General features: G+C 47.1%; 1 protein-coding gene across 1 annotated transcript; it reads left to right on the top strand.

Moving 5' to 3' along the window:
* The first annotated feature begins 460 nt into the window (after nucleotides 1-460).
* Nucleotides 461-11,641, top strand: LOC138266946 (msx2-interacting protein-like). Its single transcript, XM_069215746.1, has 2 exons — nucleotides 461-2,261; nucleotides 10,869-11,641. Exons 1-2 carry the CDS (start codon nucleotides 592-594, stop codon nucleotides 11,398-11,400), a joined length of 2,202 nt encoding a protein of 733 aa, XP_069071847.1. The 5' UTR covers nucleotides 461-591; the 3' UTR covers nucleotides 11,401-11,641.
* Nucleotides 11,642-16,020: the final 4,379 nt, after the last annotated feature.

Raw genomic sequence — 16,020 nt, 5'->3', positions numbered from 1 at the left:
AGCCTTCTTCTGCAGCCACTTTTTTCAATTTTTTTGAAAAAAACGAAATGTTCCCTGTATTTTGGCCAATGTCTTGGCCTCTTTCAGGGGAACCCACAAAGTCTGGGTACCTCCAAAATCCCTAGGATGTTGGAAAAAAAGGACGCAAATTTGGCTTGGTTAGCTTATGTGGACAAAAAGTTATGCGGGCCTAAGCGCGAACTGCCCCAAATAGCCAAAAAAAGGCCTGGCACAGGAGGGGGAAAAGGCCTGGCAGCGAAGGGGTTAACACAATAAAAATAACGGCCCGCCGACGCGAGGCGACAGCACCCGCGGGCTGCGCATGCGCAGGCCGACGTTTTCGGCCATCTTTGAGGAGGACCTCGCGCTCGGTGTCAGCGCATGCGCACAGTGACATTATTGGACGTTCCGCCAAAAGGTCGCTGGCCCGAGGCTCAGCGCATGCGCACAGTGTGGTTTTGCCGCCTTAGAACTTGTGCGTCCGGGTCGAGCGACGGCCATTTTGTGGAAGGCAGCGCAGCGAGCGGGTGTCTTTTGAGGAGCAGGCCCGCCACCTTCATACGCATTCAATCCACCTCACCCGAGCCAGCCATGGGAGACCGCGCACCGCCCATGGGTTTCTTCGACGGAGGACGGCCCCCGCGTGGCTTCGACGATCGCTTTCCGCGGGGCCGCGAAATGGGCTTCGGGGACCGGCCTCATGGGCCCAAGCCCCTCATGTCCCTTCGAGGCGGGGGTCCCGACCGCGGTATGAACGGGGCCCACGGGCCTGGCCCCGGCCCTCGCGGCAGGCCCGGAAGCCTCTATGACGCACACCGGGAGCCCTTTCCAGGTCAGGGGCGCCCCTTCGGGCCTCCCCGCAGCCCCAGCCCTCCTCACGGCCGCTTTGACCCTCGAGGCCCCAGGGAGCCCGTCCGCCCCGGCCCGCCGGGGATCCGGGATATGGTAGAGTACATCAAGGACCGCATCGCGCATGAGGTGGAGGTGCGCAGGCCCGACCTGCTGCAGGACGAGGGCAGGAGGGACTTCCCGCGGGACATGGAGGGTAGGCCGCGCGGAGACTTCCCCAGGGACGAAGGGCGGCGCGGGGACTTCCCCAGGGAGATGGACGGGAGGCCCAGGGGAGACTTTCCACGCGAGATGGAGGGGAGGCCCAGGGCTGATTTCGGGAGGGAGCTGGAGGGCAGACGCGGCGACTTCCCCAGGGAGCTGGATGGGAGGCCTCGGGGAGAATTTCCCAGAGAGATAGAGGGCCGACCCCGCGGTGATCCGAGAGAGCTGGAGGCCAGGCGCGGAGACTTCGGGAGGGAGCTGGAGGGGAGGCCCCGGGCAGACTTTCTGCGGGAGATGGACGGCAGGCCGCGGGGGGATCTACCTAGAGAGCTGGAGGGGAGGCCTCGGGGAGACCTTCCCAGGGACTTCGACCCCAGGGGCAGGGAGATGGAAGGTAGGAGGGCCGACTTTCCGCGGGATATGGAGGCCAGACGTGATTTTCCGCTGGAGGGTATGAGGGCCGACTTCCCCCGGGAGCTGGAAGGGCGCGGGGCCGACTGGCCCAGGGAGGTAGAGGGCCGGCGCGCAGACTGGGTGGGGGAGGTGGAGGGCAGGCGCGCAGACTGGGTCAAGGAGGCGGAGGCCCGGCGGCCCGAGTGGCCCAGCGAGTTCGATTCCCGGCGGTCCGACGTGGCCAGGGAGTGGGACAAGGATCTGATAGGCAGGAGGGCCGAGTGGCAGAAGGAGATGGAGGGCCGGCGGGGAGAGTGGCCCCCGGCGCTACCGCCCCGGAGGAGCAGGAGCCGGTCCCCCCTCAGGCACCCTCATCCGTCCCCCATGGGCATGACCCACCCCTCGCCCATGGGCATGGCCCCCAAGGCGCGGCCGCCCCCGGCCGTGGCTCCCCAAGGTATGGAGGGCCGCCCCCGGGCGCCCGAGAAACCCATGCAGACCCACGGGCTGAAGGTGCAGAACTTCCCCGTGGACGTGCACGACGAGGTGCTGCAGCAGACCCTCTTCCAGAAGTTCCGCAAGTACGGCTACGTGAGCACGGTGGAGGTGCACGGGCAGGGCGAGGAGCGCTACGCCCTGGTCTTCTTCTACCGCCAGCAGGACCAGGTGGACGCGCTGATCAAGGGCCGCCGGGACGACCTCCTGGGCCGGTTGGTCAAGATCACGCCCTGGATAGGACGAGAGACCAAGAGCGGCGGCCGCCCCATCACAGACTGGGACGAGAAAACCGACGAGTTCCACCCCCGAGCCAGCAGGTGCTTCATCTCTCCTTCTCTCTCCCTTTCTCGCTTCTCTTTTCTTACAGCGCCGGGTGCCTTCGGCGCAAGGGACGGGGGTGGGTGCTGAAGGGGTGCAGTGAACAAGGCTGTACCGCTGCTGAGAGTAACAGTGATCGGGAGAGCTTGCCTAGGATGTGTTTCTTGTAAAGACCCCTCTATGATCGGGCTGATTGAGGGGAGGACTGGTACGTGGGCAGCTGCTGTACACGGACCATTAGAGTACTTTCAGCCGGTATCACTTGAGATTGGAACTTAAAATTAACATACTTCCTTTGCTTAATCACTGCTGCTGACGGGCAGTGCACCCTACATTCTAGTGTTGAGATATTTAAAGAAATGTTGTCACTCATGCTTGTACCCTGGCGGTTTAGTCTGACCCCTTTAGAAGCCTGCAGCGCTTACTGCCCTGTCGGGCAGGCCTGCGCTCATTCTGGCATAGGTCGGAGTCAGGTTGGCTGGAGTTGGTTCCAACTTGCACGTATGTGCTTGGTTTGTATTGAAGACAGCGGATTCTTCATGTCCGTTTCATCAGAAAAGATGAAGGCTGGGTGGGGTTCCAGCAGGTGCAGCGGATCAGAAATGTTTACTTAGTAGCTCATGCGCCGAGTTTCTTGCCAGTGTACTTTAAAACCGCACCATCCAAAGTCGGGTATATGCAGGTCCAAGATAAGAGCCCTTTGCTTCTATGTAACGTCTATTACAGGGTGTCCACTAGAGCGCGACGTAAGTGCATTTAGCCCCCACATCACGGATCTCCTTCTGTGGTCACAGTTTTGTCCTGCGTGGTAAGATTGTCTGTTAACAAGGGGTTCGTAGGACGGGAGTGAAACTGTTGGGTTCTTCCAATATTAACGTGTGGGGCTGCCCCCTCCTGGTGACACTACGGAACCGCAGCTAACCGTGTAGCGGGATGTGCTGAAAAGGTGGGAGCGGGTTGCGGTTGACATCCTTCAGTGTAGTGAAGTACATTACAGGGTGGCATGCGAATGGCCGTTCGCTCGTGCACACTGTTAACATTTCAGGAGTGTTACTGAGAGCGAGTGGCATTGATGCACAATAGGGATTGTTTATTTACAGTAGGAGAAATACCTGAAAATATCTTTTAAAGGATCTGTCTGTCCCACACTTCCACCATGCGTGGCCAGAGAGCTGTCCAGTTGTTACTCCCTGTGCGCAACCATTGTCTGGTAATCACCCCCAGACAGCTGACTTCGCACGTGGTCTCTCCACTCCTCCACCCATAAGGCACTGTGTCCAGTATACCTTTTGTTGCACCTCAATGCTTGGCTTTACATGTCCCTCTGCCATTACCACCCTTCAGTGACCAGCAGAGGCATGCAGGGCTCCTCTACCCCACCAGACCGCAGTTGCCAGCCCCTCCCCCCTAATAAGGCCTTGAAAGGATACTCCGTGCTGATAAATAGAGGTGAGTAACACTCCTTGGTTTTCAAGAATGCCACGGATTTATTAGGTGACCATCTCGATCGAAGCTCTGTCCTTGAAGAATAAAAGCCTGGTAGGTACTCGATTTAGGACACGTTTAAGTCCCCTATTCTGTCGGTTCAGCTAAATGTAATATGTCACGGTGGCCTTATTTATGTTTTTAAACTTTCCCTATTCCTGTGATGTCTAGATGTAAAGAACCTAAGTTTCAGTACTTACGCACTGTTGGCTTAGCATGGTTTTGGGGTTGGATGCCGGGACGGCGGTGCGTACTTCGCCTTGGGTGTAACTAAGTTCCGCGTATCCATCTGCTGGAATCACTCGGCGTTTGTCTAATAGAAATGTGATTAAAAGCAGTTCAGTGTAGAAGTTTCCTCTTTGTATGCCAATGATTTGTAAATAGCTCTGCAATCTGGTCCTAAAGAGTTGGATTACGTTTCCAGTGTATGTGCCTACATTTCGTCCAGCTGAAGAATTCTACTTGACATTAAACCCTCAGCCTGCCCTCTTGAGCCTCTTTCGTCTTGTAGGTGGCACAGCATCAAGTGCGCACTTAGTGTTAAGGTTTACCCAAAACCATCCCAACTACAGAATCAATCAATGCATTTGTAAAGCGCACTACTCGGTATTACAGGGATGCTGGGCTTAAAATTCTGGCACGGACAAGTACGCAGTACCTTCTTTGAGGCCTCATCTGCTCGTATGTAGCCTTTCTTAGCACGCGTTTGGTAATTGCCGTTGTTGAAAGAATAAAAAAGTATACTTGGAAGCGAACCTTTTTTCTTTTTCACCTTTTCTGGCCATAGCTGTTAGGGTTTCTCTTAAGAGCTTTCAGACGTGATCTCGAGGACATGACTTCTTGGCAGTGAAGCTTTATGAAAACGTTCACCCTTTTCCACACGGAGTAAAAATAAAATGGAACTGCATAGCCATGTAAAAATTTGTAAATTCTAGTCTTCCCAACTAGCAAGTCTCGTATGATCACTTATTCAATTTGGGAAATAACGAGGTCGATACTTAAATGGATCTTCATAAAATGTCAGCATCTCGCCCTATGGGGCGTGTGCATACATTGTGGAAATACTCTACCAGTTGCCTTACAACGCATCCTAGATGTATTCAAAGCCCGTTGATTTCTAGAATTTTTTTTGACTTCTACCAAAAGTCATTCTGATACTGGCTCTTGGCCTTGCATCTACTGAGGTGTAATGCCAGCGCTCTCATCTTGGTACGATCCATGGATTTTGGGGAGCCTGCCCAGATGTCCTTTGAACTGTCTTTAGGCAAAGTGACAGGGGGATACATTTGGCCACACTTTTCCCAGCATGCCCTCGATCTCTAATTTAGTTACAACGAAATGTCACTGCTCCATTATGGATAGTGGGTTATTATAGCAGGAATGCTGTTGAGGAAATCTTTACCTTAGTGGCGAGTCTGGAAATTCGGTCGATATAAACAGAATGGCCGTTGTCCCTGCCCTGAAAGCAGCCACTCTTGTACTGAGCAGTGAACAGGAATATGGATGCGAGGGAGCGGCTGCTGCGCATCTCCAGTGGCAAGAGTTAAATCAACTGTCACAGGCAAATCCTTACAAGTGCCCCGCCTTCAAAAAGTACCCGAGGCGCTACTCTTTCGAAGAAAACATATCTTCCTCATATGCTCTAGACACTTTGACTAATCGCACTCAAAATACACTGAACCATTCTCTCCACCGGTGAAAAGAGGCGAGCAGCCCTGGGAGTTGCTATTTCTCTCGCGCCATCCATCTAGATTATGGAACATTAATTTAAAAAAATTGCTTTTCCAGTTGACATCACTTGCATCCCAAGCAGCAGTGCTGAAGACGTCCGTTCTTTGACCATCGTTGTTGGTCTGTGCATAGTGGCTAATCACGTAAAATTTCTCTCCATCCTGATAAAGCGTGCTCAGAGGAAGGTGCAAGCCACTAGCGCTTGTGGATCAGAGTAATCACCAGGCATTAGCCCACTTCCCTATGATTCCAGAAGACCTTCTTGCATCACATGTTTAAACGCGAACATTTGGTCAGGTGTGTCGCGCAGTTTTTGTATTGGGTGCACAGTAGCTAGGGCCAGCAACAGGTTGGGCTGTTTAGGGGGGGTGGGTGGGTCTACTCATTGGATGTTGTAGTTTCACTGCGTGTTTTGAACGTCACCCTCGTTATCCACACAAGACTGCCTTCGCAGCATGGCTGCTTGCCGCCTTCTACAGACAGCCAAGAGTGGTGACCGCTGGCTGTAGCAGTTGCTGTTCGACCTGCAGAAGTGACCTCCCCAGGTGCTGTCTGGGGACGAGGTAAGATCTATGTCCATATTGGTGCAGTCAGCTTTTATCTTGGTTCATTGATGACATGGCTGCTGGCGAACACTCCTGTGGTCCTTCACTGTCCCCTGCAGAATCTGTTGTGTATAAACCTCTATATGGTGCACCACACACATAACATAAGTCTCATATTCTGAATTCAGTTGCCCACCAATGTAGATTGTAGTTGGGCCTCACTCATTCCCCCATGAAGCATCTTTGGTTTTCGTCCCAACATGGAGTCTTTATTTCCACGGCACTAATGGTTCCATACTACTTCAATTCCTGGCCAAAAGGTGCCTGCCCCGAGTTTGTCCCCTCTCTCAGGCAGTTGGAAACAGTTTCCTTCCTTGAAGCTCTCAAGTAGTCCCTGGTCCTATCCAACCTTCCCATTTGTCTGATTAAATACATTCCACCCATATTTGAGGGTTTTTTGTTTCACCTAGTTGTAGGTTGTTGAGATGCTGTGATAGTGCCCACTGGCAGCTGTTCACACTGACACATGGACTTTAACAGTGTGCCATGCTTAGCTGCTGTGGGTTAGTCTGGGACATGGTGGATTGGAACAGTTGAATGGGTGCTACCTGTCTATTCACCTGTGCATGGATCTTTTAATGGAGTGCATGATATGACAGTTGAGTAATTTAACGTAGCATGTTTTCCCTGCATGTTGTGATAGTAACACCTGAGTCCTCAATACACAGGCATACTTAACTCGGTACACCTCCGAGTTAACCACAAGTGTTATGTTGATTTGCCAAGTGCACTGTCACCCAGGAGGGTATCCTAGGCAAATTAAGCAGGTCTCGTTCTTGCACAACTCAACAGTCGAAGTGGAGACACTGGCATATAATGGTAGATCGTTTCTTGCAGAGCATTTAGGCCATAGCAAGTGCTGACGGGGGAGGGGGTGTCTTTACAGTTCAGCTGTTGAAGGGGCTCTACCTGCATGTTCTCCGAGTCATAGACTGCTAAACCCATTTTGATTGTAGACACCCCCTTGCTTGGTGCATTTGCTAGTATCCTTTCACCTTCCGTTCAGACTCTGTCCCTTTGTAATTAGTTCTTGTGTGGTAAGCGACTGATCTGTGCTGAATCTGACATGGCAGAGTAATTTGGGGTCTGGTATGGTGCGAAGGTGGAAGTGACCTCTGTCACTATCTTTCCTTCTGTCACTGTTAGAATAGCAGTTGTCTCCTGTAGTTGTACATCTTCAGGTGAGTACACCCCCACCACTCCATCACTGTTGGTATGCAGTGTTACTGTGATTCAGCTGGTAAGGCATTACTGAGATCAAGCAGCTTTCTTTTTTTGTTTGGCTTAAAATTTATCTGCAAGCCCTTCCTCGCTATTTAATAAGATCCTTGGCATCCCCCTGGAAGGGAGGGCATTACGCCTTCACATTGAGGCAGTGATGTTACTCAAACACTAATTTCTATTTTCTTATATCCCCTAAAATGGTGCATTGAAGTACATTTCTGTGCACGCATCTGCCAAGATGGACAATTTGGTAACCATTAACTACTTATTGGTTTAATTGCAAAGCTGAAAAATGAATCTGAGCAGTTGGCTCCGGTAATGGGGGCAAAATACATGCTACACGGTAAAACGAAACGTTTCTAGGGTGTCTTTTGGTTAGCGAGTTTAACATCTTTCCCCACTCGATGGGGAGACACTGCTTGCTGTTCTTGCAAGGGCTTTAGACACCATGACCACTAAGCACAGCACTTAATAGTTTAAGCAGGTAACAAAGGAAATGTTGAACTGTCACATATGCATTGTAATGCGACATACTAAACAAGACAAGATTGTTGAACTTGTAGGGCAAGATTTCATTGAGTTTGTCCATCCCATCATTTATGATGAAGGCATTTTTCAATCCTTGGCTTCCTTGAGTCGCTGTCAAGTGTATGGGGTGGGGTAGAATTTGTACTTGGTTCTCTCTCCTACCTCCCCATTGACATCCAATACTGTTCATTAGATGCTTTTGGCTCCAAGCTCCTGATTGCCCCTTCCACCATCTTTGTTGGTGTGCTTGCCCGACATGAAGTCTTAATTCCTCATTGGTGGGGGTTTGACGTAGAACATCTAGGAACACTCGTCACTACAGCTAACAGGAGTTGGATAGACCTCTCATATAAACTAACTTAATCCCTCTGTGGCCCCCTCCATCTGATAGCGGAGGTCATGTCTACTAGTTGTTGTGGCCCCCCTCAAAGGTTTGTTGTGTACTCCGTTAATCAGGTGTGCCCGATCTGTCCAGGAATTGAGGGACACGCCCCTTCGTTTTTGACACTGAGACTATAACTTTATTTGCAGAAGTCCATATGTTACACCCTTTTGTTTCAAGGTTTAGCGGTATTCAATGACTTTCAGTAACCTGTTAACTCCTGTGAAGGCAGCTGACTGTTAAGAATCTAATATTATTTCAGGTGCCCTACCTAGTGAGTTTCCTTCTTGGCCATATTGAATTATGTAACCTCCATGACACTTAACGAAACTTCATGCTTATCTGCACCAGTCGGGTCTCTTGACAATTTGTGCACAGAGGTGAGTTGCTTGGAGGGGCAGAAAGGGTCTTTACACAACCGTTCTCGTGTTTGCTACTTGTGATGTGGGGGTTTGGCATGTGGTTTCATTGTACTCCACTCAAAGTTCTTGTTATAAGTTGTTGCCTTGTAGTCATGCTGCATCTTAACCAGCATTTGGTTATAGGGGACAGCTAATAAGCATCTAGCTAGAGCTTTAACTCGAAACTGGCTACAGCAGTCATCACAGACAAGCTTCGCACTTAGTAGTGCCTACTGCCTGCAGTGCCAGAGCAGTTCTCTCTCGAGCACATTTTTCAGTATTTTCTCAACATCAAAAGTACGTAGGCTTGCATTGATGACCTTTCTGTCGGTACATACCAAATCATATGTTGGCAATAGGTCCTAAGCTGCTGCCTGATTACATGTGACAGCTCTATACTGTGGATTTAAAGAATATACACTATATTAAAGTGACCCTCCTCCTTAAAATATACCACTGTTTGTAAGGGGTGGGGGTGAGCAGTGCATGGTGTAGCTCAAGGGCAATAAGAAGCATTATGTGAAATGGGGTCCCCTCTTGTATTCAGTGGTTAAGGGAGTTTTGCCCATCTCCTTCCCTTCTGTGATGTGCTTTCCCGGGTCATGAATAAGCCTTGATGTAACTCCTGGCACCCAAAAATGATGCAAGGGGGGTGAAATCCTCACTTGCCAACTTAAGGTTTGCGACCCATGCGTAAATCTCCACCATACAGTGGTTGGTGTATTCTTGCTGCAAGTTTGTGCTCCAAGCAGAGTAAAAAAAATATCACAAGCAGCTTCTTACAGACCCCTAGTCTAGAACCACTGTTTGGCTTCCTTTGCTATATTAAGGAGGTGCGGGTGGAGCAGAGGCAGCGCTTACTACTGGCACCTTTCAATAGAATTGGCAATAAGTCAGATAATTTTGTGACTACCTTGACTTTTTCTGGGCTGGGTGCAATGGCCAGAATGCAAACGTCCAAGGTAATATAATATGCCCTACCCGGGGGTGCATTGTATATATGCTTCAGCCTATTGCACCAACAAAGTTACCCAAGGGCAAATCTGCATGTAATAGATATCTGGCTTACGTATGAGGAGACAGCTGTACCAGTGTCTGGGTATGGTTGTGTAGGTGGAATGTGGGCGGTCAGGTGCCACAATTTACTCACTTGCACAGAAGCCTTCTGTGTGAGGAATTGGGCAATATGGCAGGTGGGTTGAATGTCTAAGCTGTCAAAGAGAAGGGGGATAGTGCCCTGATCTAAAAGCTTCCCAACTGTGGTGAGGTCAGCGAGTGCAAAAAAGGTTTTTCTGGTGCAAACTTAATGCTTGACCTTTTGGCAGTGTTTACCCCTGCTAGAGAGAAGGGGCACCATACCTGGCTGACGTCTGCCAGGTTATTCTGGTTCACACAGCTGACTGGGTGTGTATATTAACTCGGCTCATTTTGAGTCTGTTCTACCAACTAGGTATGCTGCTCCATGTCCTAGAGTTAAGCCATAGTGATCCCTTTTGCATGTTTAATCTTGCCTTCAACTAAATTTTTAGTTAAAGAGCTTTTGCGGTTTGCTGAACCTGTTATCCTATTGACTTGAGATGGATTCACTTGTCTTTTATTAACTTGATGGTTGGTCATAGCTGTGTCTTCGCTTCAATCTAGGATGTCTGTATCTGTCTACTTAACAGTTCAGTATATTTCAATATGCACCCGGCCACCCCCCCCAATCCCCCCTCAAAAGCTTTAAACTTGTGCTTGAATTTAATCTTCCATCTTTCTGGTGATTCTCCCAGAATCCAGAGTGCCACCTGTGGAACTAGGCTGCTACATTGAGCTATTATAGACTGCTGGACTTACCTATTTAACACTCCCGCTGTCTTCATCCAAACCCAGTTGTGAGTACTCTGAGGCTCCTCCTGTAGCTGATGGACTAGAGCTTTCTTTAATGTAATTTACAACTTGTCCATCCATGAATCTCCATTGTGTGGTGTTTGGGTTTTGTCATTAACAGTTGTCCTTGCAGAGTGCTCTTGGTAAAAAGCTAACAAACTTGAATATAGATAGTTTTTGGTGTTCCGTGGCATTGAGGGACTGAGGCAGCTCAGTGTTGTCTCTAAGGACAGAGAGAGACTGTTAAAATAATAAAACGGGCAGACCTTGTGGCATGTTTTCATATCCATACTCAACACTGATCTGTTTTTCTCAAATTCACTCATTCAAAAGGTTTTTTTTTTTTCTTTGATCTAATTGCGTTTTTCTTTTCTTCCCCAGAACACTCTTGATTGGCAATCTAGACCGCACCATTACACCTGAGAAGCTGGGCAGCATCTGTGAACGCTTCGGTGATGTTCTTGATGTCGAGATGTGCAGGGCGCAAGAAGGGGAGCCCACACGTTCTGCCTTTGTAGAGTTTTGCGATATGTACAGTGTCTGCCGAGCAGGGAAGTCCCTGGATGGAGAGCAGATTGGGAAACACCGCATCAAAACCGAGTTTGGCAAAAGTATAATCACCAGCTGTGTGTGGCTGGATGGTCTTCCCCTAGAAGTCACCCAGGAGTATCTCATGCAGCGTTTCAGCCGTTATGGGCAAGTGGCGAAGGCTGTGCATGATCGCCTACGAGGCAGGGCTTTGGTGCTCTACACTCGCAAGGAAGATGCAGTTACTGCAGTGCAGGAGACCAAGGGAGCTCAGATTTCTGGGTGGAGGCTGAAGGTGGACTTTGCCAGTGACAGAGCCCGTCTGGCTTTCTGTCGTGATATGGAGGAATCCGGCCAAGATACAGGGGACTTCCTCTTCGTTTAATTCAGTTTAGTTTGTCACAAAGATGGGGCAGGGAATATTTCTGTGAACTGTCAGTAGAAAAATGTAATGTTTGTGATCTTAAGTCAACATAGCCCTCTTCCCATGGCTCCTGAAACAATGTTCATGTTTTGTAATGTGTTTTTGGGGGGAGGGGGGAGCATTTCTTTTATATAAATGGCAGAATTATGCACTCCAGTGTCTCTGGAGGTTGTATTACAAATATAGACGTGTGAACTTTTAATGACTATTGTCCTTAATTCTTTGGTAGCACATTCTGAAAGTGACTGTTCCAATTATGTGCTTAATTTGCACAATGTGGTTACACCAACTGTTTGGGTGGGTGTTGGTTCGCGGTAGATGAGTCTGGTACTCCTAGAGCACACCCCCACCTGATTTCCTTGCAGATTATCTGAGATTTGTGAAATGTCCTTTCTTTTTGCGACCAGAGTAAAAAGCTCACCACAAAAGGGGTTTATGGTTTTGTAGATGTTCACCTTCGACAACCTTAACATTAGGTTGGTTGTAATATTAATAGTACATTCAATAAATCCCAGTCTGTTATGAGGGTATTAATGCTGTCTGGGCAGTTAAGGGAAAAATGACCAGTTTTATTTTTAAATGTGACACAAATAAAACCCCTTGCCTTGGGTTGAATCTGTTTTTAATTCTTGAAATGTTGTTCGGAGAACACTACTGCTTCGGATTATGGCTCTCCTTATTTTTCTTAAAGCTAAATTAGCTTTTCAGAGGAAGGCATATAATGCCGCATACTGACACTGCACGAGCTTGCTTTATTTTAGAGCACTCCAGTCTGAACAAATGCCACTTTTAAGACCTAGCACATCTATAATGTAGCAGTTAAATTTAGCCAAGGGGGCACTGCAGGATACGTCTATAGTAACTTCTGATCTGTTTGAGTTTAAACCACTCATGACTTAATCTGAAAATTGGCAGGCACCTCATGCTTATTTCAGTGTAATTTCCTGATTACTTCAGGAAGCAGTGCAATACCTTTTGGTATCTAATTAGTTCGAGTTTTCATGCTTTATGTAGCAGTCAATTGGATGTTCAATCTGGAGTTGATAATCCCAAAATTAATCTTCTGCCCGTGGTCCACCAGTAAGCCAGTTCTACCAACAGCACATATTTGAGACTATTTAAGACCCAGTGGCAGATGCCACATCCACAAGTCCAAAACATATTCAACATTATGGCCTCTGAGCTATGTTAGTGCATGGTCCTCACTGTTCATTGCATCTTTCCCTTATTGTGATTGGGTCCATGTATGATACTTGCATGAACTACAGATTGCAAGAGTGGGGTCCTGGTCAAAAACGCCCTCTGGGTACTGTGACTCTATTATTTGAGTTTTACAGTGTCCATAAAGTCCTACTTCACAGGTGCTGCTTTCTAAGAGCAAACCTGGGCAAGTGTGACTTCAATGCCATTGAGAGAATATGGAATAATCTAAGCATTTATGACTGATCATTCTGGGTTCTGTCCGTGGTATTTGCATGGCCAGGGGCATCCTGTTGGTGCTAGAGAAGGACTAACAGCAGTAAGAATTGGTATCAAAGGAGAGCCTAAGATCATGTGCTGATCAAACTTTAATTTCTCTTGCATCTTAGTTGATGGTGTACCTTGCCACCCAGGGGGTGGTAGGGAGATCATAAGTGGACCCTCTCTAAGGCAGAGGAGAATCATACTTAAAATTGAACTTGTGATGTAGCTGTTGGGGATGATGGCATGGGGCATTGCCATTATTTCTCATTCAAGGACGCACATGCATCCACTACAGAAGTTTCTTATCAGTGGTCTCAGTCACAGGGTCATCGTCAGGATCTGTTGGACCACCTAACTTGTCACTCTCTGCTATGGTGTAATCCTAACAACCTGTCAAAGTGGCCCTTTCAAGATCCTGTACCTCTGATCACTTTCACAACATATGCATCGCAGATGGGTTGGGGAGCTTAACAAACATCACTTCAACTACTTACAGTTGCTGGTAGTCTTCCTAGCGCATACAGCATTTTTTTAATGCAAATCTCTTGCAAAGTGGGTCTAGTCCGTACAGACAACTATGTATTATCTGTAGAAATGGTGGTGGTGGGGTGGTCACACTCTTCTCAATTGTCCTTTCTAGCTTGGACAATTGGGAAGTGGGTGATTCAGTTACATTCAGTTCCTGGCAGAATATCTCCCAGGAAAGGAGTGTTTGTGGACATATTAAGCATGACACAGGAACAAGTCCACGTGGGAAATTAATCTACAAATACTTCAATATTTTTCACCTCTGGGAAACACTAGAAATTGATTTAATCAGGATAGCAAAGAACTCGAAACACCAAAACTTTGCATCTAGTTAACCACACCCTCTGTCCAAGGGCAATGTTCTATGAATGAATTGGTCGGGATATTTTCTTCCGCTTTGCAAAGTTTCTAACCCATTCCATTTCTAGTTCGCAAACTGAAACAAACATTGCTCACCATGATCCATGTAGCTCTCACATTGGCACGTCAACCTTGGTGTACACTACTGGATCTGTCTGTGGTACTCATCACAAACTTCCCAACAGACAAGACCTTTTTACTCAAGAGAGGTCAAATCATACGTCCAGGCTTCAAAATGCACAATCTTGTGATGGTGGCTCCTGAAGTCAATTTGAATCTTTACAAATAATGTTATGCTGCAAAATGGAAACATTTTGAATGCTACTGTCAACCTAAATACATTGATCCACTTGAAGCGTCAGTACAAGATGTGTTAGCTGCTACATTTGCAAAGGGCAAATTTAGCATATTCATTTATTAGACTACATTTAGCAGCTATAGCTGCTTACTTTCAAAACAGACATTTCTTTGTTCTTAAATCCTGTATTTAAGGCATTCATGGAAGAACTTAAGTGGTGTTCCACCCAGGGTTCCTCCAACTTGGAACCTTAACGTTGTCCTTACTAGACTTATTGGTACACCATTTGAACCTGTGCACTTCTATTCTTTCCAATTTCTCTGGAAAGCTGCCTTTTTGGTAGCTGTCACTTCTTTACGGCGTGTAAGTGAGATGCAAGCTTTTACTTTCTAGAGGAACCTTTTTACCAAGTACATCAAGTTACAGTACTCTTTAAGACAAATATTTCTTCTTAAAGTAGTTTCACACTAACCAGTAAGTTGAACTACCTGTATTTTTCCCACAGCCAGTTGCTGAAAGAGCTCTGCACACATTAGATGTTAAACAAGCTCTTGTGTATTACATTGACAGAACTAAACATTTTAGAAAATCTAAACACACATAGGCAATTGGATTTCTAAAAGTTTAATAGCTAGATGGATATTCAAGTATATTAAAACTGATCTCAAAGCTAAAAGACAATTACCAGCACATCCTAAAACACTCTACCAGGAAAAAAAGGTGCTTTTGTGGTGATTTTTTGTTAATCTTCCAAAAGCAGATATTTGTAAAGCTGCTACTTGGTCTACACCACACAGTTCTACTAAACACTATTGTGTAGATTTATTAGCTTTCCAACAGGCAAAGGTTGACCAAGCAGTCCTCAGGTCACTTTATCAAGCTACTCCAACAGGCTAGCCATCGCTTAATTGGAAGGGACTGCTTTACAGTCTGCAAAGCGTGTTTATCTACAGCCACACATGCCATCGGATGGTATATGTTGTCTACCCAGTAGACATCTGAGGCATGTAGTGCTGTAGGTTCACACACATCCTCCCTGGAAGCCTGTAGTCTTAGTATAAAAAAAATGTACATATGGCTATACATTGCATGGACATCATTTTTAAATTTACTAACTATACACACACTCTTTACCTCACCCGTGCACGGAAAAACAATTTAACAACTCGGTGCCCCTGCACACTATCACTGAGAGGAGTCACTCAAAGATTCTTAGAAGAAAAACAACTTAACACTCCGGGCCCAACATTAGATGGTGGACTTGTGCAGACTATGTGAATCTGCGCCACTACATGCCACAAACAGATGTCTACTGTGTAAGTATTTTTTGGTTTTCTTCACAGAGCAATCAAAGGTTGACCATTAGAATCATTCAAATCTCCCTATTAAAATGTTCTAATGCGTTAAAGCAATGTACCATGCACAGCTTGAGATTATTCGGAAAACATGGCTATAAACAAACTCTGATTCAGTCTTGGTAAATCAAATAGCAAGAAGACACTCAGTCAGGTGTAAAAGTTCTGTTAAATCTAGTGCCTGAACATTCAACACTCAACTGCACAAAATCAGAAAAATAAGCATTGTCAATTTAGCTGAAATTGTTTTCTTGAAATAGCATTATTTTGGGTCCATTCTTTAGGGATTTCAATGCCACATCTACATTCCATAAATATGAATACCTTGATTTGGGTGGAATAGCTAATCCTCTTTACCAATTTACTAATGGGTATACCCCCACCAGCTGACCTTCCACCAGTAAGTGGCCAGCTGATATGGCTGACCTGTAATTATTCACAGACCTAACACAAGGCTGAAGAGTTACTGGTACTAACAGGAGGACTGCTGAATAAAGAATTGTTTGTGTAAGTTGTGGCATTTGCCACCGACTCCTGAAAGTTTGCCAGGTCATAAGATGCAGATTCCCTGCTAGC

The sequence above is a fragment of the Pleurodeles waltl genome, chromosome 12 (genome assembly GCF_031143425.1).
Source record: "Pleurodeles waltl isolate 20211129_DDA chromosome 12, aPleWal1.hap1.20221129, whole genome shotgun sequence".
Lineage (NCBI taxonomy): Eukaryota > Metazoa > Chordata > Amphibia > Caudata > Salamandridae > Pleurodeles > Pleurodeles waltl.
This window is presented reverse-complemented; position numbering and strand designations above follow the sequence as displayed.